Source organism: Gekko japonicus, unplaced genomic scaffold (assembly GCF_001447785.1).
Source record: "Gekko japonicus isolate JY-2015 unplaced genomic scaffold, Gekko_japonicus_V1.1 scaffold14, whole genome shotgun sequence".
Taxonomy (NCBI): domain Eukaryota; kingdom Metazoa; phylum Chordata; class Lepidosauria; order Squamata; family Gekkonidae; genus Gekko; species Gekko japonicus.
This window is the reverse complement of record NW_015176452.1, coordinates 2,068,034-2,093,799: the sequence shown is the minus strand read 5'-3', so window position 1 is coordinate 2,093,799 and position 25,766 is coordinate 2,068,034. Positions and strand designations below refer to the sequence as shown.

Sequence of the window (25,766 nt, the reverse complement as noted above, 5' to 3'; positions counted from 1 at the left end):
GTGTGCGTGGTGATTAAGCACCCCCATGCCCCAGCCTCTGCACTACCATTATGAGGTACTTGAAGCTGAGAAATCCATGTTTCTCTCATAAAGTTCAGATCCACCCTTCTTAAGACCCTTTTTCCTTCCTTTAAAATTCCTTGGACATTTCATAAGGTCAGGAAGCTCTGAATGTGTCTTGAAATTGTGCTGTAGGCAAACACAGTGGCAACTCTAATCATGAAGTTACATGCTAGAGATGGAAATTATCCCATTTAAAAAATTGTACCACAAAACTTTAGAATAATTGTCAACATTTCTTGGTCCAAGTAGGTTTTCCTTGGGGGCTGGGGGCCTCCCTTATAGTTGTTGTTGTTGTTTTTGGTCTGGGGGAGAGGTAGGTGCCTCTCGTTTTCCCATAGTATTAGGGCCAAACTAGACTTAATGACATCCTCATGGTTGCCACCATTTTAAAATTACTTAAAAATGCTGTGAGGACCTGATCCTAATTGGGACTGCAGGATGGCACTCTTGTTCTCCTACACATTTACAAGTGGTAGAATAGTTGTGGGGGATGTGTGTGCACATGCAGCCTTTTCAGCAGTTGATAAGGCACAGAGAGCAGCCTGTCACACTATGGACTCAATCAGGATTGGACCCTTGCAGCATTTTACATCTAGTCTGGCCCTTGGACAGAAACAAATAGCCTGATCTGACCTCAGCTGGTAAGAGACCTAAAGCAAACTACACTTAGCAAATCTGAATAGGATTTCAAAATCTAAATGGGCTGTTGTGTAGATTCTCTCCTCCCCAGACCAGTCCAGGAATGGAGGGGAAAGAATTCTACACTGGAACAATGCATTACACAAGAATCCAGAGAGATAGCCTCTCTGAATTTACAGACAACAGCCACCAGGAATCTCTCAGCTTAATCCCTCACCAACCTGAGATGAGAGATCCCCAGAATCTCAGTTGGCATGTGAGTTTTACACATTAGCAACTCTGTCCAGAGCTGCATAGTTACTCTTACACGGTAGCAGCCTTTGGCGAGCAGCAGGCACCAGGAAAAAGCCTTGGAGTACAGTTACCCAAGCCAGACACTATTTATAAACAAGAATAAAGTTTATTCAGTACAGACTTAGCAATCAGACTACAAAGATTCAAAATAAGAAAGGCTAGGCAATGTTCTGTCTTAACTACACATTAGAGATGCATATTTACCAAGTCAGGAACAGTTATCAGTCCAGAATAGTCCATGGTAATAATCCAATAGCCCCAAGGGATTTGGAGCAAGAAGTCCATCTTTGTAAGCATGCAGCCATGTGCTTCAGCTGCACCAAAGAGTTCTTTGTCCCCCTCGGGACAGCAGTCCCAGATGCAATTCAAACAAATAAAGAGAGCAAGAAGATCTGATCTCTCCTCCAAGGGTCAGACAATTAAGAACCCCAATCTAATCATAATCAGCTGTGGCCATTCAGCCAATCACAAGTAGAATGGGTGTTTCCCACTTTTGGGGTTGTCATGGGAGCAATATCTGACTGGTCAGAGCCTCTGAAGGACACACCCGGGTCATGTGCCCTCCCACTCTCTAACCCACCATGGCCTATGTGTGTATTTGCTTGTTTGCTAGGCCATCTTCCAGCATGAGGTGTGAAGGTATGTGGTTTATGGCATGGCAATAGAGCTTCTCTGACCAAATGGTCAGCCATCTGGTTTCAATAGGAAATCAACACAGCAGGGACACATTCCAGGGAGACATGAAGCCTATAGAAATCAATATTTCTATACAGCTGTCAATTTCACTTCCGTGTTTGAAAGACAAAAAAATCCACATACCTTAAATTCACAGAAACTAAAGATTGCAATAACCAAAGTGTGAAGAAGCTTAAGGCTTTTACACATAATCATTATTTGTGGAACAAATGCACATTTTTAAATAAAAAAATCTTTGGGAACAGGGCTTCTAGAAAAATGGTTTCCTGTGACTGTTGCAAGTTTAGCCTGTCTTCTGCCAAGCTCAAGACATCTTGTTTCTGCAAGATCAATGAAAGGATGCAACAAGAGCATTTTAGCTACTGTGTGGTATTCCAAATGGCTTTTCAGTGACAATAACATATTATGTCTACACCTAACTGGGGCTAGGGGGAGGATGATAGCCTTATAGGGCTGTATTGCTGTTGCTAGTTTTTTTTAACTGCCTGAATCAGCACTCCCCATGCAGCAGAGGAGATCACAGTTTCCCCTCAATTTACTTACTTTTTGAGGTGACCGTTATCTCACTTCCAATATGACAGAATTTAATAGACAAACCGTTTGCAAATCTTTGAAGAAAGTAAACTAATTTAATAGTACATTGTCATGAAATGGCCAGATGTATTGAACTGCTATAAACATAAAAACTAAATATCAATTTGCTAGTGGATTGCATTTTCCATTAAAATGTACTGAATGTAATGATTAAAGATAACCCATTCTTTTGCTTTAAAAATGAGTCATAAGATGATAATGCAGAGAGAAACAATTCAAGAATTTGTTTTCCCCCAGCCTTTATACAAGGGACTAATAAGATGTTTTAGATGAAATTCACTCAGACTAATGACTGAAGAAGAGTGAATGCACATGACAGCTTATACCCAGAATTAAACTTTGTTGGTTTTAAAGGTGCCACTGGACTCAAACTTTGTTCTGTCATTCAGACATTGATTAGGTACAAGCTATAAAGATTCTTCAGAGAGATAAACAACTATAGAAGCTTAAATAATCTTCAACTAGGTACTGAAATTTGGGTACTTCTATTTTTTCCTGTAGTATTATCCCAACATATGTCTGGGTAGCTGCAGCCCTCATACCTGCATTTTTATTACTTGTTCATTGATAACCCATTCATAGCCTGGCGGTTCTTAGTCTTCTTCTGTTGTTATTTTTACTTAATCAAAGACTTTCAATACTTTCCAACTTGTATTTGAATTTTAGATATCAAATGTCCTGTTTTTCAGAATTTAATGTTAATCAAAATGGCCTGAACATGTACCAAATATTAAGATTTTTGTAGTAACACTGTAATAATGTTGACACCTGCATCACTTCAAGAGAAACCCAAGTGTCACTGTACAGAGATACTTTGATGTCCAATTCTCAATCCTTTAATAGTTGTCTAAAGCAGGTGTTTTGGAAATTTTTTCCTCCAAGCCCCCTTATTAGTCTGGTTTTTTTACTGAGGGACAGAGATTTACCACCAAAATGAAGCATGCCTTGCCTGGTGAAAACCTATTCTTAGAAGAACCTTGAGCTCTTCACAACCCGTTCATCATACCAAATCACAGCCATCCATAAATTACAATGCACACGTAACCATCCTTCTCCACAATACCTCCTCTACAAATGCAAACACATAACTTTCCTGTGTGTTCATGCTCACAAATGCATATCCCCATTATCATCTACTGGGATGAGGAATTCCAGTCTTCATAACAGAAAGGATACTGGGGCTACCACCTATGAGCATGTTGTGAATGAGCTGTTTTACTCTCTCATATTAATAATATGTAAAAATGAAACCACCAATAATATTTCTCTTTTCCCTTAAGGAAAAGTCCTAAATACATATGCCTGCTGCCCTCCAATCATGCAATCTTTATTTCCATCCACAAGGAGGAAATGAATAGAATATTAAATCAAACCAAATACCAGATCCATTGGTTATGCTCTGTTCTACCTCCTTAAATCCTGTATCAACTGTCCAGTATTTCTGGTACCAATACTGTATTTTCCCAGTATACACACATATACACACAATATGGGTCACACTCTGTCCTTAGAAACACCAGCATAGTTATATTCTGCTCATGCAAATGCTCCTAAATTTATGACAGATTATCTGAAAAAAATTATCAAAAGTACAGCAAATCAGTTTGGCAGGTGCTAAAACAAAATGAGACAATCAGATTTTCTTTTTACTCAGAGATATAGATATGGGCTTTTAAATGCTATTGCCTATCTTTCAGGCATTTATTTCCAAAGAAACAGATGATAACTAAAGTATTTTGTAAAGCATGCCTGAAAGATTATTGAAGTTTTGTTTTAATCTTGAGATTTAGCATGAAGAACCTGGGTGGTAGCTGAGGTTGGACCGATTTGATACATAAATAAAATAGCATCTCAGAAAACTTGGTTGGCATTTGAAAAATATTATTGAATCTGAATAAACATTATCTATAACAAACTCAATATGTGTTCAAGCAGGTCCGGCATGATGTTTTTTTGCACCCTAGGTGGGGCTACCTTCTGGCACCCCGTGCACCCAATTATGGGGTTGCCAATCTCCAGGCAGAGCCTGGAGAGAAGGAAGTCCTACTTCTCTCCCCCTTTATGTGAGTGAGGAGGCGGCGGCGAGGTTTCCGGGCACCCAAACCAAAACACCCCACATTTGGATTTACAAAAGCCGACCCCAGGCGGAGGGGGAAGGCGAGGCAGCCTTGCGCTCCCCTTTCGCGCCCCCCATGCCACGTGGCTGGGAGCAGCAATAGCACGCGGGCTTTTGGCGGGGGGGGGGAGGCACAGTTCGGTACCCCATTCAGGGCCCGGCGCTCTAGGCGAATGCCTAGTTCACCTAGTGGGTGAGCCGGCCCTGTGTTCAAGTGGTTTGTACACAACCATTTACTGCTATTTTATTTTTTAAAAGTATTTCCAGAGAATTAGTAACTAGAGTTGGAGATCATGTTAGAAGATGAGACAAGAGGAAGCAATTAATGAGAACTTCTAAGATCTCAGGTATCAATTGTTTCTTTCTATAATTTGGATCTGGACATCGATGTATCAACTGAACACAGTGCATTAAATTCTTTTATTTCTTAGTGGGGGGTTTTCATTCTGTAAAAATAAGTGCACATTGTACACCAAAATAGAAAGAAATAGAAGAAAATAACCCTCCTCCTACACTCCAGCTTGCAAGAAAATACATTGGACATTATATGAACATAAAATTGCCTTGCTTGGTTAAACTTAATGACTATATAGCACAACACTATCTTTCCAAAATGATCAGCCAAGGTGCCCCTGATAAACTCTCAAAGAAGATACAGTGCTGTGATCACTGTCTACCATTGTTTGCCCCAGATATGCTGTCTCTGATCTGAATAGAGTGGTCCCATTTTTGTCATGAATGGCAAACCTGTTCTCCTTAATTTAAAAGTACCTCTCTTCTAGGATGTATAATAGATATTAATTTCTTGATTTGGCTAACACCACAGCACAACATACCCTTTACTACTGTCTGATACCATGCTGAAATCACAAAGGGTGTTTAAAATAACGAAGAGTCTTATGACACCTTAAAGGATAACAAATTTATGGGACATTATTCTATTCCATTCTATTTATTTATTTACAGTCCGCCTTTCTCACTGTGACTCAAGGTGGATTACACAGAGTAAGGCAATGCAATCACCAGGATGGGACATCCGGTAAGCAATGCAATAAGATTTGAATTGCAGAAATCTGGAACCAACCAGAAATCTCAAAACAAAAGGGAAGTATTAACATGACAATACAAAAAATACAGCAACAGGCAGTACAAGCTATACACAGTAGTATACACCACAGTGACTCGTGTAAGCTCATACCCTACCACAACTTTTGTTAGTCTTTAAGGTGCTACTCTTTTCTACTGCTACAGACAGACAGACACGGCTACCCATCTTGATATTTTACCCAAGTAACTTTCTGAACCATTTTGTTATAGTACAACCCTATTAACTGTGTAGAAAAGCACTCTTGAATAATTCAGTTTCCTAGTTTGTGAAACGCCAGGAGTGCGGGAGCCTCCTTGACCTCATCAAGCAAGCCATTCTGTAAGGGTGGGGGCCATAATACAGAAAGCACATATATGGGCAGCTGTTGATTTTGCCCATTAGCTTTCTTGAAGGGGGGATTAGAATCTTTGCTCCATCACCTGTGTGGTTTGAAAGGCTGATGATAACTATGAAACCCATCCTTTTACTACTGATAAATTGGTTAAAGCTTTTAAAAAATAATCTGCATTAAGTGATTCACAGTATTAAAAGTTGGCTGCAGGCTTTGGAGATTCTGGATTCCGTGCTTGGTTTCTCCAGCTAAAAGGCTCCCATGCAGCAGATCTAGGCTGACACCTAGAAGTACTGTTGTCAGTAAAGTCCGGCCAGTGAACTAATGTCCCATTCTTGTTAGCCGCCCTGAGTCGCTTGGAAGGGCGGGATATAAATCTCAAATAAATAAATAAATAAACAAATTCAAAAGGTCGCTCCAAATGAACATTAGTTTCTCACCTTGCTCCCCTTAAATTTGCATGAACTCTAAAGGAATTCACATAATTCCTTCCAAATCCCTTTCCGAGCTTGGAAAGACTCCCAGAGGGGGTGCTTTTCTTTTTCTGCATTATTTGAACAGGGTGCTCGCATGTCTCTTCATGGGGACACAGTGTATGACAGGGACGTCGTTTCCGAGAACTCGGGGCTTTTGTGCGGTCTTCCGCATAGGGTCTTGTGGGGGTGAGGTGTGCGTCTGAGGACCCTGCGTGAACAGGACTTTCCGAGGGAGGGGACCCCCAGAGAGCAGGGCCTCGTTCGTTAGGGTCAGCCGGTTATTACTTCTCGACCCTTCTTCAGTTAGGAGACTGTTGGGGGGAAGCTTTCTCAGCAGGGCGGGTCGGTGGGGGCGCTGGGGAAGGAGCCCTGACACCGGGGAAGGGGCTGAGGGGGTGGCGGAGCTGAAGAGCGGGGTAGCGCCGCTGGCCTGCCTCCCCCTCACGCGGCGCCGATCTTTCTTTTTCCCTCCCGCGCAGGCTGCTCCCTTCCTACCCCGGTTACCGTGGCAACCGCCCGGACTCCCCCAGCCCCGCGCCTGCTGCGGAATCGCTCCGTAGCAGCAGCAGCAGCAGCCGCCGCTCGCTGCCGGACTCGCTGCTACTGTCGCTGCCGTCGTCTCCGCCGCCTCGCATGGAGCTGCTGGCTGCCGCGCTCAGCGCCGCCTGTGCCTTGGACCATGAGGGCTCCGCAGAAAGCGTGGCCGGAGGAGCCCGCTCGGCTGGCAGGTGAGGCGCGGGAGAGTTCTTCGCAGCGGGACGAACTTGCTTCCCCTCTGCCCGGTCCCAGCCGCTGCCTCGCACTCGCCTTCCTCTTGCTTGCGTTCCCCTCTCCGCTCCGGCCGCTGACCGCCTGGCCGAAAAGACTCCAGCGCGGGAACCTGGGCTCCGGCACGCCTGGACTGGCTGCCCCCTGTAGGGAAGGAAGGGCAGCGCTGTGTTCCTTGTTCCTCGACCCCTTGCGGGTCGCTCGCTGGCTGGCTTTGCGGTCCTCCTCGCTGCTGCCCCCACCTTCTTTTCCCAGCCCTCTCCCCCCCCCCTTGCACCTTTAGTGAACAGGACCGGAGGAGCTCTCATCGCCCCCCCCCCCGCCCATCGGCTGCCCACCCAGTATTTTGTTGCTGGTGCTTCTGAGTGCCCGCAGGCTGAGTTTCCGAGAGAAACTGTAACCAAACCTCATTAGGCAGCAGGGCGAAGGAATGTCAGGGCGGAGGGTGCGAATTTGGGGAAATGTTTGAGCCCAGGCTCCTTTCATTTTTTTTAAAAAAGTAATTATCATAGACTTATGGTTCCCACTGAGAGCTTTATCCCCCCCCCTCCTCCTTATGGAGCTGAACTTGGCCATTTTTTGCCTCCCCCCCCCCATCCCAATCCGATGTCTCTGCTTCTTTTTCTTAGGGTTTAATGGTTTCCTATAGGAAACGTTCGGAGAAGCACAGGAGAGTGATGGAGATCTGATTCCTTCCCACCCCTTAAGCACTTGATGTAGTTGCTGCTATTGGTCAGCACCTTCTTATCTACAGGGGGTCCAGAGCAGATGACTATACCTTTGACAATTGTTTTCCCTTTCCCAAAGTGAATCCCCTTCCATGGCTGGACCAATTCCCATTCCTGAAGAGAGCCCTGAGCTTCAAGACTGTCCTGCTGCTTTCCCAGAGGGCCTGCAGATGATTCACCCTATGACAGCTGACTCCTGGAAGAACTTCATTGAGCAAATAGGTAAGGGGAACACATAAGCTGCAGCCTAGTTCACTGCTGGGAAGAAGGGGCTGACTACAAGTTACGTGCAACTGAACACGCTAGAGCTCTGACACCATGTTTTCTTTGGGGGGGGAAAGGCGTGGGAGGAAAAAGAGAGGTGGCACAGCGAGGGGGTGCTTCACTCTTTGCAGCCCACTGTCCCAACTTCAAATTGCCTCTACTCCAGATGCTTTTCCTGTTATAGAACTTCTCAGGAGTATTTGCTCTTTCTAACAAGCACTAGGGAGGGGTAGTACTTTGGGGAGCTGATGGGGAGACTGGAAACAACAGACAGTGAAAGAGTTAAGCCCACCCCCAGCCTTACGGCTTCTTTTTCAGTAGTCCCCTCCCAAATAAAAACATGGTGTCCGGGTTCTAATATGTATGCTTGCATGTAACATGTAGGTAGCGTCTTAGTCCTGTTGAACACTATAGAACAACTTGTGAGAAAATATGCTTAACATCAGATTATTAATGTGCTATAACAAGCATATGTAGGACAGAAGGCTGGCTGACAGAAAATGGTAAACTTACATTAAAATACATTACATTCAAATATATTTCTATTTCAGTGGATGAATACATGTTATATATGTAATAAAGAAAAATAATACATGTTGGAAGGGAACTTGGACTGAAATGTGTAAAAAAAAAATGAAGATTGTGTTGTCATACCTTGGAGGAGAATGCTTCCACTAAAAAAGAGGTCATCTAAGCAACATTGTTCTGGGTCACCATTCCTCAGCAATAGAGGGCCTCAGTAGCTGTAGATGCTATCTTTATTGCTCCTGTTTCATATAACTTAGTCAAATTGCTGTCTAAATATTCCTGTCAGTTTCAGCAGTTCACACAAGAAGTTAGAAGTGCTCTCTTTTGCTAATATCTTATTGTCACGGAATACAAATCTTAAGCCTCGTCCTCCTCACTGTTGCTACCAGTTGTATGCAGAGGCTTTTATTAGTCTAGAGCCCTATACTGTGAGTAATGGAAGCCAGGGAGACTCCTGAAATGGGCAAAAACTTGGAATTTAGTGGTGTAAGCAATTATCTCTTTTTATATTTAAGGTAATGGTATTTGGATTATGTACGCAAAATATTGGCATTATAAACAAGAAAGATCTTTCCAGCGCAGTGGCTAGGATCTTTAGATTCATTTAATCTCTAAATTGAATTATTCTACTATTTTCAGTATAGTGGTTTATTAGTTCTCATGGTACTGATGGTGAAAGGTACTGCCTGTATATAGATACATTGCTTCTGTTTCAGACCAATAATCATATTGAAATCAGTTGACACTGAGCTTCAGCTGTAATCACTAAAGATTAGATCCTTTTCCATATTCAATGTCTTGTTCATTGCTTAGTATACCTTGATTATTAATAATCATTTCAACGTTTACTGAAAATATGTAAGTAGTTCAAGAGGAATTATGTAAGTAGTTCTGCTAGAGCAGCATAATACATTTAAGTGTGATCTCTCCTTTTCAGTAAAGTGTGGGAAGCTAACAGGAAAGTGCATGGTTTCCAAGGTACAGTTTCTCCTACTGCTATTTTAATCCTGTTTTGAATAGCATTTCAGAAAGAAGCGATTACTGAATACACTCACAGTATGCAAAAAATATTCCTTATGGCCATCTTCTCATTATAAATTTTGTGTGTATCTAAGATTATAAACTAAATATAGCTTTATGTAAAGGAATATTGAAGTACTTGGGATGGATGTACATACAAGCAATTTTATGAATTACAATTTAATAAAACTGAAAGGGAAATAATTTAAATTATTTCACAAGAAATGAGCAGAGACTTCTGTGTTTGAGACTTATTGGGTTGGATCTAGCAGTCTGTTAGTATAATGCCCTTTTGTGTGTTTATTTTTGCCACATTTCTCTCCCTCCTAGCAGTCCTTTTGGACCTTAGGAATGTTGATTCTTGGAGTCACAGGACCCATGGGAACTAATAGCCATGTGGGTCAGTTGGGTACAGTGGGGAGGGGGAAGGAGGTGAATTTTCCTCTATTTAAGGAGGAAAATTCCTCCATTTAAGGAAGGAGGAAAGGGTGGTTTCATCCTCTTCTCCTGCCTCACTCTAGCCCTTGCAGTCCACATGGCTTTAATCCACAGGAGTGCTATGACCCAGGAAACAACTTTCCAAGAATTCGATAGGAGTGCTAGCAGAGAACAGTAAAATCTGTGCTCCTTATGCTGATGGATCACTGGATTCAACTAATTATTTCATGTTTCAGACACATAAAACTGATATCTGAGTTAAAATAGTTGTCTGAAATAGGATTTGTAATACTAGTTTTATTACTAGTACTAGATATTAAAAAGTAAATGTTGCAATGCAAGATTTTGCTATTCTGTTTTAGGGCATAGCCACTGAAAATCCAAAAAGAAATTTTCGCATTCTGAAAAATATTGGGATTCTATTACTATTGTGTAAAGATTGATGGGGAAATTGTTTGTCATTGAGCTGTGGTGGCTCAAGTGGTTAAGACGCTGAACTGCAGGCTGTGTAAGGTCAGTAGTTCAGCAGTTCGAGACCCGGGTGCCGCATGATGGAGTGAGCTCCCATCTCTAGTCCCAGCTCCTGCCAAGCTAGCAGTTCGAAAGCAAGAAATTGCAAGTAGATAAATAGGTACCACTTCGGTGGGAAGGTAACAGTGTTCCGTGCGCCTTGGTGTTTAGTCATGCCGACCACATGACCACGGAAATGTCTTCAGACAGCACTGGCTCTTCGGCTTTGAAACGGAGATGAGCACCGCAACCCTACAGTCGGATTCAATTGGCTTTCGAGCAAGGGAACCTTTACCTTTTACTTTTGTATAAGAGGCAGTTTGGTGTAGTGGTTAATCTGGAGAACTGGGTTTGATTCCCTACTCCTCCATGTGCAGCTGCTGGGTGACCTTGGGTCAGTTACAGTTCTCTCAGAGCTGTTCTCTCAGAGCTCTCTCAGCCCCACCTACCTCACAGGGTGTCTGTTGTGGGGAGAGAAAGGTAAGGAGATGTGAACTACTCTGAGACTCCAAGTGAAGGGCAGGGTATAAATCCAATCTCCTCCTCCTCCTCCTCTTCTACTTCGATATTTCAGCAGTCATTTATGTTGTTAATCATGGAAAGGCTAGAGTGAGGCAGGAGAAGAGGATGAAATCACAGCCATGTGGATCAGGAGGCTGCAGCTAGAACGGGGAAATGGCAAAAAATCTCTCTCTTTTTCCTCTTCCATCAGTGAAGCTGCACCAGTGGAAGAAACAGAAAGAGTGATTTCATTCCCTTTCCCTGCCCAAGTGTAGCCTCTTGATCTGCATGGCTGTTAGTCTATGCTGGCCCTGACCATAAACTATCCTGGAACTGGAAAGGACTGCTGGAATGAGGGGAACATGGGAAAGATCTGTGACTAGCTAGCACCTTTTGCTTGCTCCAACCCATTATTAGGACAAGCTATGTTTGGCAGTTTCAGATGTCATGGCACCTCATCGTCATTATGAAACATGTGAAGGAGAAAGGAGGAAAACAGAGAAGCCCACAGCGCCTTCTCATTACCCAAGCCCTGGTCTGTGTTTTCCTGGTCATGATGACTGTGCAGTGGCTTCACCAGACAGTGACCTGTCTCCTAATGGGTTTGGGCCACCAAGAATATACTGCCTTAGTGCTTTTATGGCTGCAGTTATTACCTGCAGATTTATACCTATTAATGACATAATATTCTCAAATACTCTGTTGCTAGGACAGCTGCAGGAAAAAAGAACTTCAGTTTGCTGAAGAGAGTATTAGACATATTTATGAAGGAATTTTTAGGTCTTTGATAACTTCAGTTGTAGCCCATTTGAATCAGGAAGGGCCCCCCCCCCCCATATAACCTTGTCCCCTTTTTTGCCTTCCTCTGAGATATCAGGGAATTACACGACTTAAAAAATGTACCAGATGCATGGAATTTGACCCAATAAAATTTCACTTGGAACGTCTGTAGGGATTAGGGATGCCAGCCTCCAGGTGAGACCTGGAAATCCCACAGAATTACAGCTCAAATCCAGACTGCAGAGGTCAGTTCCCCCAGGGAAAATGGATGCTTTGGAGGGTGGACTCAATGGCATTGTATTTGTGTTCTCCCCAGTCTCCATCCCCAAATCTCCAGGAGTTTCCCAACATGGATCTGGCATCCCTACTCCCCCCCACTGGCAACCTTTTATGGATGGTGTTTGCTCATGATCATCATATTTAGACTGGGAAAGAATTCTTCTCCTGATTGGACAGGCTAGTTGTTCTTGGGTTTTGGCTTGTTTGTTTTGCTTTGATATCATGGCTTGGGTCACTTACTTAAGCCATCTGGAGCTAATTGATTCTCTGTACTTTGAACAATACAAATAAAAATGTAGCCCTATAAGAGTAGTTACTTAAGAGTAATTAAACATTGTCTGACATTTATCAGATTCCAGTTATCCTTACTTCAAATTGTTCTAGCTATAGCCAGGATGCTCATTACCTACAGCTGATAATAGAACAGCAACTATGATCTCCCTTGGCTCATATGGTATGAAACATCCCATTTTCACAACAAATGTTTTCTAAGAACTCAAGGTGAACTGTAGCAAGTAGCTTTTAATTTGCAACTGTAAACATTTATTGTTTTTTATATACTTTTGTATTGCTTTTATCACTACAAAACTACAAAGAGTAAGGGTATGGGAAAGTCTAACCTAAAATGCAGAGTTAGGCAAGGATCATGTTACAAAAATTGTACATAGATTTTCTTGATATTTTCCCAATATTTAAAATTTAAGGAATGAAGGTTAACCATTAATATTTCAAAATCAAACTAGTACAAGCATAATTAGCTAAAGTAGGTACATCCTAGTGTTCTATATAATAATAAAGAGAAAACATGCTTTCAGAATTAAGCTATTTATCATATTTCTTTCCTCTGTGCTTGTTTTTATCATAGGTCAGTCTGACTTTAAGAAGTTTAGGAACTTCTTCTCCTATGTCGGATACAATGTCTTCTTCAGAGGGGCTGCTCGAGGAGCTGTCACTGCTTCTCGATCTGTGTTCGCTATTTTCTTCTATTGCAATGTTATCCTCTGCTTTTCCTTTTCCTTTCGCTGTTGTTTGGTGCTGCTCCAAAAATGCTTTGGCTTATGTAACAGAGTCAATCTTTTCTTTTTTCTCTTTGTAGTTGAAAATAAGTCTTTATAGAGTTATCCATCTGTAGGGAGTTGAGTTTTTCTGTAAAAAGGATGTCGGGTTTTTGTATTGCTTCCTCCTCTTTCTTATCTCAAATGGAATGTCTTTTAAAACTCTTGCTTCTTCGCCTTTGATTTTTAAGGTTATCTCATTAGTTGCTTTCAATATTATATCTCTAGTTGATCTTTTGGAGAACTTCACAAATAGTTCACCGGGCAGTTTATTTTTCTTAATAAATTCTGAATAGATCCATATCGCTTTGTAAAGATTCCGCTTTAAGATCTGCCACTGGAGCTAGGGCTTCACTTATAATCTCTTTCAAGTTCTTGCCTTTTTGTTCAGGGATACCTTGAAATCTCAGGACATATGATGACCTTTCTATCTGTAGTTGTAGCAGCTGTTCTTTATCGGTGTTTCTCTCTTTTTCCACTACCTCCAGTCTTTGATTTATCGCATTTGTCTTAGCATCAACTTTTTTCAACGTTTTAACTGTTTCTTCTGTTCTTATGCTGGTTTCTTTCAATTGCTTTTGGAGAGCATCAAAGTTATTATTGAGGTTGGTCATCTGGTCCAGCAGAGGGTGCAGTGCTGCAGCTAGCATATTAGGGAAGTCAGTGGTTACTTCTGGTCTAGAGGCCGGCGTCGCTGAGCTGGCAGTTCCTGAAGAAGGTTTCATCCTGGCCGCCATTTTTTCAGCCTGATGCGACATTGTTTACACAGAGAGAAAAAGTTCTTTTAAGTCTCTGAAAGTCTGTTAAGTCGCACAATTGTTACTATTCTGCACACTGCTCGGCTGAATTAACTTATTTTCAGTCAGAACCGCCACTCCACCCCTCGTACTCGCTCTCTTAATAGCTTTTTTCCAGGGTAGGATTGACTCCTCCCCCCTCCGCTGCATAAACTTGGGGCTTTGAGGCGGTTTTGCGCCGGTGTGTGCCTTTATTACCATTACTGGTTTCACGGCAGCAGAACCTATCGGGGCAAAGGGGAGCCTTGATCCCTCAGCTGTCGCCTTGGGAGAGGCACCCCTCGCGCCCTAGGCTACGAGCCCCCTCCAAAGGGCCCTGGGAGGCCCCCGGAATTGTCCGGGATCCCTCCCATTCACCGTGATCATGGGCTGCTCTCATCGGAGCTCGATGGAGCATGCCCGCCAGCAAGTCACCAAGACCAGAAGTTCTGTAAACTTTTATTATATCCCTACAGAATTCAACTTCCCTGATAGTACAGAGAACAATCTTTCTTTAATTACATTTCTGTTTCTGGCTGTAGAATATATTTTTTACAATTCTTCTTACAGAATAGATTCAGAAGAGACCCATTCCTCATTATGATCCCAGTTTTAAAATTGTATGCAATTGAAACTGTTGTGTTGTGCGTGCTGACTTCAATCCTTTGTTAAAAATGAGGAATAAAACCATCTTATTAATGGGTGCTATCAGTGTTTTTTTTTGCTGAAATAAAATGTTTCAACACAAATATAGCATTTAGTGAAACAAGTAGATTGTTTTGTTCAGTCACATTCTATCTACATCATTGCTTTCTAGGTCTCTTGTATCAAGAATATCGGGATAAATCCACACGTCAGGAGATAGAAACTAGGCGGCTGCAGGATTCACAGACAGATACGGAAGAGTGCACAGCTATTGAGGAGACACCATCAGAAAAAGAAGCTACAGATACAGTGGAAAACAAGGCTGTTCCCCAGATTAACCTGCTCAGAAACTCCACTTCCAGATTTAATTTATGGCAAGATCTTCCAGAAGTCAGAAGCAGTGGTGTTCTGAATATTCTCCAGCCAGATGAGATCAAACTTCAAGAGGTAATAGCTGCTTCAGGGCAGGGTGTGGGAAAAGTGTGTTGCTTCTTTGGCATGCTAGTGAACATTCTTGTGACTTGAGTCATTTAATACAAGTTGGCACAATTTAAAATTAAACCTAAGGTATCACATTAGTTACTGTTTTGCAAAGTTTAACTGGTTCTCTCTTTCCTCCCCCAAAGAAAGGAAAGAGCCAATGTTCATTCTGTCCCTTCTGCTCTGTTGCCCCTGTAATATAAGACTGTGTTGGTAGAAGTATGTCAACAGGTGATATAGCCAGGGCTAAAGTTGCTAAGATATTTAGGAATACTGAAATTATGCCAGGAAGTTGCAGAGGAAAGATAATTCTTTGCATCAGTCCGTATTGTGGAAGATTCTGAAGAAATACCCATATCTGAACCATTGTTTTTGGGCAGTGCATAAGATGAGCTGTATGCCAAAGAGGTATAACTGAAAATTAAACAGTAACAAATCACCAGAATGCCAGGCATTCACCCAATAGCCCTTTGCAAACTTATATGTTAAATTGTTGATCTTTTAACTAAAATCAGTAATTTATCACAAGAACTAGATTTCCTAAATTGAAAGCTAGCCAATGTTACATCACTTTTACAAAAGAATCTCAGGGATGAGGGGATATGGGGAATTATAGATTTGTCAGTTTAACAAGTCCCAGGGAGATTGGTAAAAAGCACTATTAAGGCTAGAGTTGATATGAAGTATAAAATCCGCAAGGCTTCTGCGAAACAGTAGCTTATCTTACCAACATGTTTGATTTTTTTTTTGTGTCAACAAGTTTTTAGGGAGGGATGATCCAGTGGCCGCATTTGGAATACTGTGTACAATTTTTTGCTACCGCATCACAAAATGTATGTGTTCGAGTTGCATAAGATACAGAAAGGGAATTAAAGTGATCAGTTGGGTGGGGAGCTGAAAAATGGCTATGATGAAAGCCTGCAGAGGTTGAGGCTTCCTTCTTTAGCAAAAAAGAGGGCATGATAAATGAGAATCAAATAATACATGGTAAGAAGAAAGTCTGAACAGAGATTAAAACAATGTTCTACCATCTGAAGTCATCCAGTGAATTTGGCAGTTGGTTCAGAGCAGACAAAAAAGTAGTTCTTTACCCAAAACATATTTAAGGTCCCGGTCACACGGGCCGGAAAATACGGGGGGGGGGAACGTGGCCGTTAGTCCCGAGGCTAAAAACCGCGCGGTTGCTTAATCAGACCTACCGATTGAGGTCCCGTGGAGGTCCTGTGGTCGGGGGGAGGTGCCTATCACTCCACTGTCCTGCGGCGCGGCAAAGAAGCGGGGTGTGGGGCAAACGGGTTGGTTGTCTTTTTATTTAAACTCAAATATGCGCATGCTCCCTTGGGTGCGTGTGCGCATCCGTGGAGACTTTGGAAAAAAAATTCCCGAGGGGACATGGGTGGGCGCCGGAACTACCTCCGGAAACGCGATCAGATGCCCGCCCTTGCCCCGCGGTTTCAGGAAACTAGTACCTCCGAGGTACTAGTTTTTTACTGCGCGTCTTCGGCGGGAAGCCTCGGTTGCGCCACGGGAGCCCGACGCTTCCCAGATGTGCTGGTGAGATCACGCCCGGAAACTCCGCCTATTTTCCGTCCCTCTAGCGTGCCTAATGCTCCGTGTGACCGTAGGCTAAATTGTGAAATTCATTGCTACAAGATGCAGTGATAGCATCTTACCCACTTGTCTAATCTCTTTTAAAGTTAGTGGTTTTTTGAACCAGAGACGTTCCATTTAGTTGTCATAGCTAACACAAGGTCCTTCTGGTTACCTGACGTTTGGGACAGAGAGTGGAAATGTATGATCACTATTGTGTTCTGCCACTGAGCTTCCTAGAGGCATTTACTGTGGGAGAAAAACTGATGGAGTAGATAAGCCTTTAATTTAATCCTTCATGGCAATGTAAGTGTGTTCTTATGCTATGTATAACAAGAAAAGAATGGAATACGGTTCTTGGTTAGGAATTCAGCACCCTGAGATCTCTGGTTTCATATTTAAGAAAGCAAGTCTGTCATTCCTTTGGTTGCAGCCAGTGGCTTAAAATTGTCAGTGAATCTAGCTTTTTTGGCATGAAATGTAGACAGTTTTGCCCCATATTTTTAATGATGGAGAGGTTATATTCTACACTCATTAGTATCAATAGTAATAGTGTCACACAGTCAGTGCAATCCCATTGTCCAAGAGACTGACATAAAACTGAGATGAATGTTGTAGCATCAGAAGATACTTGTCTCTTAATACTTGATTTTCACAGGTATTTTCTACTAGATACCCAGGTATTTTCTACTACTACACCAGTTTGGGTAGGGGTAGTAAGAGATTTCTACCTCCAGTACTGGCTTTCACATTCTCAGGAAAAGTTAACCATTTCTGATTCACATTTTACATTAACATTAGTGTCATTTCCTATTTGGTGATGCTTAATCTACAGACATTTTAGCAGAGCTTTAAAAAAAAAAAAAAAAGAGGTGCCAGAATTCTCAAGAGGGAAATGAAATTTTCAGTCTGTATACTGAAAGCATTTTAAAAAGAATTTTGTAGCAGAGGTTCTGGGTTATGTATTGAGCCTGAACTGTCCTTGCAAAAGGACTGAGCTTGGGATGCATAACAATAGATTGCTAGGATCCTAGAAAGGATCAGTAGGGAGACAAGAATCCTAGAGTAAACCAATTGGGAAACAATAGAGTCTAAATAGCCTATCATTGGGAGTAGGGTTGCCAAGTCCTTACCTGTCCCGGAGCGGGGGAGTCCAGGCTCGCTCCGGGAGTCTTTGTGCGTGTGCGTGCCGCAGGCACATCACAGGGAAGTGACATAAGCATGTTGGGGACATTGGGGGCGGGGCCACAATCATCCAAGGGAAAACCATAGAGTTTTCCCTCGGATGATTGTGGCCCCGCCCCCAACGTCCCGGACGTGCTTACGTCACTTCCCTGTGACGTGCTTTGGGGGTGGGGTTCACCCCGTGGCCTGATCCGGCAGCGCCGGGGAACGGGCCTCCCGGGCGGGGGTTTCCCTGCCCCCCAGGGGGACTTGGCAGCCCTAGTTGGGAGTGGGGTGTTTTTGGGTGTAACCCTTTTCAGGCATAAATACCTGGCTTCGGCCAGGGATTGCAGTCTTCTTTCTCTTGCTGAATCACGAATAAACTATGAGCTGATCACTTCTACGTGTCTGATCTCAGTATATTTCATTATGGAACTCCCTTCCAGCTGTTCCCCCAGCCTTAGGATCAGAATCTCAGGCCTTTGAAAAGGAGACATTATTGGATTAAGCACGTTTAATGTTTTTTTCTCCTCCAGCCTTGCACATTAACTTATAAGTAGGGCAAATTGATCTAAGAACGTGACTTAATTTAAATAGCTTTTTTGCCTGATGCTTGGTTATGGCTTGTGTTGTTGCTAAAATAATCCTATTATGTAAGAAATGTTTTAAGAATGTATAGCAAATGTACTCTATAGGATGGTGAAGAGAGATGGAAAGAGAAGATATCAGACCACTTCTTCTGAGGTGTATTGAATAATTATATGCATTATACAAAAATAACTTTGCTGTTATTAAAATCAAAGAGTTCAAAGACATACTGAACAAAAGTGGGAAAGAGATTTGGGAAAATAGGGGAAATTAGATATATAACACAAAACCAATTAAACAAAATACTTTCAGATATAGTCAACAGGAATTTTTGCACCAGATTACTCAACGAGATATCTGCATGAAAGAATTGTGTGAAGCATTGATACTTAAACTGTATCTCATAAACTATCAGTACTATAGAGTATGCATTACGATAGTCCATGAGACAACAAACTCTATGGTTTTCCCTCCAAGGGTCGTGGCCCCGCCCCCAGCGTGCTCGGCATCCTAACGTCACTTCTGGGTGACGTGCGTGCAGTGCGCGCGCGCGCTACAGTCGCCGCCCGGGAGTCCCCCGCTGCGGCGACTGCAATGACTTGGTAACCCTAGCTGAGGCTCTTTTTCATAGCAAAAAGTTGCGAACTTAGCAGCTACTTTTGTTTAGGAATGAAGGCCAACTGGGGAAGGATGGAACTTCTGATGTGAAGGCCACTCCCCCCCCCCCAGTGAACCATTCCAGTAGAGAGAAGGGGAATGGTGAGACAAAATTCACAGCAAAATCAAAACCCTGGTATTGCATATATTCAGGATTAAAGTGTAAACGTTTTATGACTATTTGTGGTGGTTCCTGTGTATACCTCATAGTAATGAGAGGAGTTACACATGTGGTGACATGCATTATCACATGTGATCTGAAACACAGATGGTCTTACACTCCCAACCTTCCCTAAATGGTACCCCTATTGGGGGCAAGAGAAGCTACTTGGGTCTGTAAGAAGCTGTACAGCACAGAGCATTACCCTGTGATCAGCAAAACACAGCAAAATCTAGCAAAAGGAGTCCTCTGCCAGGCCTGTAGCTACAGTGGGGCATCTTTGGGCTAGGCCCCCTGACTTACTGGCAAGGCCCCCTGACTTTCCATTCAGTCAAGGGCCCCTGAGCAGTGGCAGGTGTGGGGAAGGAACTGAATATTCCTGGGCAGTTGTCTGGCACGAAGGGCCAGCTACGGTGGCCACGGGGAGCCAGACAGCACCTCTCTGTTTCCCCCAGAAAGTGAATTAACCTACATTTAATTTGATTAGCCAGTGCCCCCTAAGAAATTTAAATGCCCCCTGACTTAAAAAAATCCTGGCTACGGGCCTGGCCTCTGCTCTTGTGTTCTGGAACTGAGAGTTGGCCCTACAGCAGCAGCCCCTGAAGGAGCTTTTTCAGGGAACAGTGCAGCTGTGATTGTTCTCTTGTATGCCATCTCAATGCATGTGGCATTTTCACCATGATTTTAGATACAAGCAAGGCAAAGTTGCCCCACTGTTATCTGCTCACCTTGTGAAGGATGCCAAAGTAGCAATTACAGCATAAAATTCTGTTTGCACTAGTATAGGAGGAGTATGATTATTAGGGTATCCAGAAGTGCATTATGCTGCACCAATTCCCAAAGTAGTTATAAGAAAAGAAAAGGGAATTTTGCCAAGAAAAGGGAATCATACCAGTGCATTTTTGCTTCATACAAGACTGCAAGAGGCCGTAAGTAAATAATAACACCAAAACAAGAGTTGCGGTGGCTCAAGTGGTTAAGACGCTGAACTGCAGGCTGTGGAAGGTCAGTAGTTCAGCAGTTTGAGACCCGGGTGCCGCAAGACGGAGTGAGCTCCCGTCTCTAGTTCCAGCTCCTGCCAACCTAGCAATTCGAAAGCAAGAAATCACAAATAGATAAATAGGTACCACTTTGGTGGGAAGGTAACAGCGTTCCGTGTGCCTTGGTGTTTAGTCATGCTGGCCACATGACCACGGAAACGTCTTCGGACAGCACTGGCTCTTCGGCTTTGAAACGGAGATGAGCACCGCAACCCTAGAGTCGGATTCGACTGGCTTTCGAGCAAGGGAACCTTTACCTTTACCTTGAAAATACTGGGAAGGCTAGGTCAATAATTATCAAAACAGGCACAAGAAGAGATTGAAGAAATGGCCACTGATGTATAAAGAAAGCAAATAAATGTTGGCTAAACCAATGCTTCCAGAACTAGATGTGGATCTTCCTTGTGAAGTCTAGTCAATAAGAGTTTGTGTGCAAGACAAGGGGGAAGTAATTACTTTTGACTTTAAGTTTTCAATAAATCTGAAAGCTACTTTAAAATGATCTTAATTGAAAATTATGGTAACTGCACAGTATTGTGGGCTGAAGTGTATTAGACCACCAGGGTTATAAGAAGAGGGGGAAACCACTAATACAATAAAGAGAAAAATGACTTTATTGCTGATGGATAGCTTTAATTATCTAGACATCTGTTGAGCATCGAGACAGAATAATGTGAATCACCAAGGTCATTCTTGAGTTATAGGGAAGATAATTTAACGATACAAAAAATAGAAGAACAAGCTAGGGGAGACATTACTCTGGTTCTTGTACTGAGCAGACATAGAGAAAATGACGGAGAATGTGACAGTAATGAGGGAGGCTGGGAACAAGGACCTATCAATTACATGTATTCAGCAGTTTACTACTGCAGATTAAAAAACATTTTTCACTATAATATTGGGCTTCTTGTTTCACAGAGTTAAGAAAACTTGAAGGCAAGTTTGGCTATGTAACATTATTTTTCTTGTAACAGAGAAATATGATTTTGCCTTCTTGTTCCGTTCAGTCTTCACATTTCTTCTCTTCAGTCTTACTTGAGCGCATGCTGACTACACTCTGTTGTGTGTATTGATTTTCTGATCTAGTTTTGCTTTCCCATGCTTCAACATTTTAAAGCCCATAATAGTATCTTTGGCAGAATGCACATGATATTCTATTGTAAAATGGAGGCTAGGAACATCGTGGAGATATCCTAAGCAGGTCTTCTCAAAAGTAAGGCCCACTTTATTCAATTGGACTTATCCCAGAAAGGTGTTCACAGGATTTCAGGCACCGAAATGTTTTCACATATCCCAGCAAACAAGGAAACATTAGTTCATAATTGAATCCTTGATATCATGTTAAGGGCTGAATTACTGTTGTTTTTGTGGTGGAAAGTACTGTCAAGTCACAGCTGACTTACAGTGTCTCCATAGGGTTCTCAAGGCAAGAGGCTAACAGAGGTGGTTTCCATCCAAAAACTAACCAGTGTGACCCTGCTTAGCTTCTGAGATCTGACAAGATCAGGCTAGCCTGGGCCATCCAGATTAGGGTACCATTGGTTTTGGCCATGCCTAATGCAGTCATGCATTAGCCATCAGTGGCTATTAGCCACAAGGTATAGATAGGGGCTCTGGGGCAAGTGATGCTCTGTCTTCTTGGTGCTTGGGGGGGGGGTCAACAGTGGGAGGGCTTCTAATGTCCTGGCCCCACTGCTGGACCTCCTGATGGCACCTGGTATTTCTGGCCACTGTGTGATACAGAGTGTTGGACTGGATGGGCCTTTGGCCTGATCCAGCATTGGCGTCTCTTATGTTCTTATGTAAGATGGTGAGCACTTAACTAGGAACACAGAACATTTTAGGAAAGGAATGGTATTAGGAAAATTAATGCACTATAGGTCAAAACTACACTGAATCGTAGCTTATAGTGCTGCTCTGAATTTTCACAAGCACGTATAAGGTGAAAATTAGGGTTTTGAGTAGAATGAGAAACCTCTTTGTTAGTGGTCTTTCATTTTTAAATGTTTGTTGACAGCGGCAACACGCTGCTGCCATTTTTAGCCCTCCCTCTTCACTTCATGCTTGGCCTCACTAGTGAAAATGATTATGACACAGCAGCACATAGCCAAGCAGATTTTGCTGCATGACAATCACTGAGGGTTAATAAAGACCTTTCATTGCCCTCATTCTCAATAGGAGAGAGAGGGACAACATTCTGCCGTGCAAACAACTAGCCCAGTGATCCATGACTTGCCACACTGTCTTGCCATCCATCAGCAGTATTTTGTTCCATGAATTCTAAAAGGTGTAGCAGCTGTCTTTGATATATCTGCATAACTAATTCTCAACATGGTCCTATCTGTGGATAATTAAATCCAGAGTCTGGGGACCTGAACAAACAAGACAGCTCTTTTAATGAACCCAAGAAAAGTCCCAGGTTTGCAGAAATCAAAAATAAATACATTGAGCGGTTAACCCCCCCAATAGAAGAAGTCCATGTTGTTTTAAGAAACAAGTGCCCTCAGTGGCCATTGCTAGGCAACCACAACAATATTGCCAGCCTTCAAGTGTTGGGTTTTGTCTGTAAAGTATGTGGGGGGGTGCCATTTTCAGGGCTGTTTTTGGCCTTCAAAGGACTCACTGGGGCCAGGCCCAGCGACCCCCACTGGCAATTGGGCATAGAGCAGGAGTCACTGGGGGTGTTGGGGGAAGGTATTTGTTAATTTCCTTCATTGCACAGGGGTTGGACTAGATGACCCTGGAGGTCCCTTCCAACTCTATGATTCTACGAACTTGCTACCACATGACTTGCATGACTCACCCAGGCCTGGCTGCTTACAACCGTTTAACAGCAGCAACCCCATGAAAGCCAGTGTGGTATACTGGTTAGAATTTCAGACCAGAACCTGAGAAACCCAGGTTCGAGTTACCACTCTGCTGTGGTGCTCACTGGACAGTTACAGACTCAACCTAACCTACCTCACAAGGTTGGAGAAGAGGAAGAAGAAGAGGAGTAGGAGATTGAATTTATACCCCGCCCTTCAGTCAGAGTCTCAGAGTGGCTTACAAACATTTTTCCCTTCCCCCTCCCCACAACAGATACCCTGTGAAATAAGTGGGGATGAGAGAGCTCATTCGAGAACTGCTCTTTCAAGAACAGCTCGGACAGAACTATGGCTTGTCCAAGGTCATCCAGCAGCTGCAAGTGGAGGAGTGGGGAATTAAACCTGGTTCTCTCAGATTAGATTCTGTGCACTTAACCACTGCACAAAACTGGAGAATGTAAGTGACTTTAGTTCTCATTATGAGGTAGGGTGTAAAAGAAATAATAAATATAGCTAAAGACTATATAAAGCAGGTTGGTTGTTGGATGGGAGGGAGAGAAGGAAGCAGGGGAAAGTGAGGGTATGGGGCTGCCAGGAGGAGGAAAAGAAGTAATAGTGGGATACAGGGGAAAGTTAGGTGCCTGCTGAAGAAGTCCTTGCAGATTCCCTACTGCATAACCGGGCCTGGCTTGACAGCCTTTTTACTTGGGACAACCTTACCAATATATGTAGACCTAATGATTTCAATTTCAAATTCTGAAATTACTTAAATTTAGGAACAGTAGATTATATCAAGTAGTTGTTTATACTAACTTGAAGTCGGCTGCAGTAGGCAGAATTAGGGTCATGTTGGCAACAGGTTAATTTTATATTGTAGCAACAAGCTGATATTAAACACAGATCCATATTAGAGGATCTGTTTATGAGGATAATTATTACTATTCACATCAGAATGTTAGTAAGAATTACTAATATAATTTGAAATTTTGAACAAAAGGTGACAGGAATAGTAAGTGGGTTTATGGGTGTTAGTTTGTTAAATGCCTTCTTGAAACAGGCAACAACAATAATTGGGAAAGCACTTTTCAGTGGTGAGAAATCATTGCTTTCTTCCTTTGATTATTTTCCCCCTTCAGACTTCTTGCCACCACACTCATTTTTTTTCTGTGTTCAGTGCTTTACAGAAGGTGCAACATCCCCACATTAAGCAATTAAAGAATAATGTACTGTGTGGATTTCATCCTCGTCCCTGATAGTTAAAAACTCACAATAGAACTGAAGCCTGAATGTTTATCCTCTCTCCTGTATGTATGTCTTTTCCCATAGACACTTCCCTTTCACTTGTAGAATGCTGCTCTCAGTCCCCTTCCCTTCCCATTTACCACTGTCAACATCAGTGGAAGAATTCATATCAAATTATACAGGGGCATTTCTTAAAATTTAAAACACTATAACAAGGGGGAAATAGTGATAATTACATTCCAGTGCTATAGAATCTTCTATAGACTTAGAGAAACAATAATTTCATGTGACATGTTCAAGATTCATTACTGCAGAGGAAGTATGACTGTTGTTTTAAATGTGCAGCCCTTGATCCATCTGTAACCATCCTTTGTTGCATGTATTTAGTGGCTGTAAATGGAAGGCACAGTACCATTCAAATCAATTGTAGGTCTATCAAGTTCAGTAGGACTGAATGAGCATCTGTGTCCACTGCAAGTGGCGATTTTCCTGGTTGGATTGGGACAGTGGTTTCCAAAGTGTATGTATTGCATCCAGGTTGAATAAAATAGTTAATCAGGCTCTCTTTTTTCAGCTATGCCTTTTAGGATGTGCCACTTGTTGCATGTACTTTCAGTTTCTTTTGGTCTTCGTGGACTGTTTAGGGAGATGATACAGTAATGATACAAAATTGTGAATATTTATGCACTGTTGAAGGTGAGCAGATGACAATGACTGAAGTGTTCACTGTCTTCACATGCAATTTTGGGATTCTGCAGGCCATGTTTGAACTGGTCACTTCAGAAGCTTCATACTACAAAAGCATGAACCTGCTGATATATCATTTCATGGAAAATGAGAGATTGAAAAAGATCCTACATCCCTCAGAGGCTCATATCCTCTTCTCCAATCTCCTGGATGTCATGGCAGTCAGTGAGCGGTAAGTCTGTTTCTTAAACTGTTACTATAAATGGGAAAGAAATCCTTCTGTGAGATTAAAACTTCCCTACCTTTTATTTCTTGCTGTCCCTGGAATCATGTTATGGAGAAATGTACTTCTAGCTGCCTAGATTATCTTTTTACTGTATTTTTCCTGCTTTAATTTCGTGGAGAAATACCAGGGGTCGTTTTGTAGGAAAAGAGCTAGGGGAACTCATTAGCATAACTCATTAGCATATGCCACACCCCCTGACATCACCGGAAGTGTGTCATAAGGCCACACCCCCTGACATCACCGGAAATGTGTCATAAGGCCACACACCCCGCCCCCAACGGTCCTGGCCGCCACCGCCGGCCTTGCAGCTCCACTGCCAAGCCCCATGAGGGGCCCGGCGGTGGACCTGCAAGGCCGGCGGGAGTGCAAGCAAGCCCCGCGAAGGCCCTCCCTGGCCCCAGGCAGGCAGAGGTGGGGAGAGGCAGGGAGGAAGCAACTTACCCTCCCTCTTCTCCT

At 42.8% G+C, this 25,766-nt stretch overlaps 1 protein-coding gene across 2 annotated transcripts in view; it reads left to right on the top strand.

Annotated features, from left to right (window-relative positions):
- NGEF (neuronal guanine nucleotide exchange factor) overlaps nt 1–25,766 on the top strand; it is an 85,746-nt gene that overhangs the window by 17,381 nt on the left and 42,599 nt on the right. For both annotated transcript variants that reach the window (XM_015426824.1, XM_015426823.1), the window contains exons 3-6: nt 6,797–7,045; nt 7,893–8,035; nt 14,782–15,056; nt 25,096–25,256. In XM_015426824.1, coding sequence (XP_015282310.1) covers nt 6,797–7,045; nt 7,893–8,035; nt 14,782–15,056; nt 25,096–25,256 — 828 coding nt within the window. The remainder of the gene's footprint in view (nt 1–6,796; nt 7,046–7,892; nt 8,036–14,781; nt 15,057–25,095; nt 25,257–25,766) is intronic.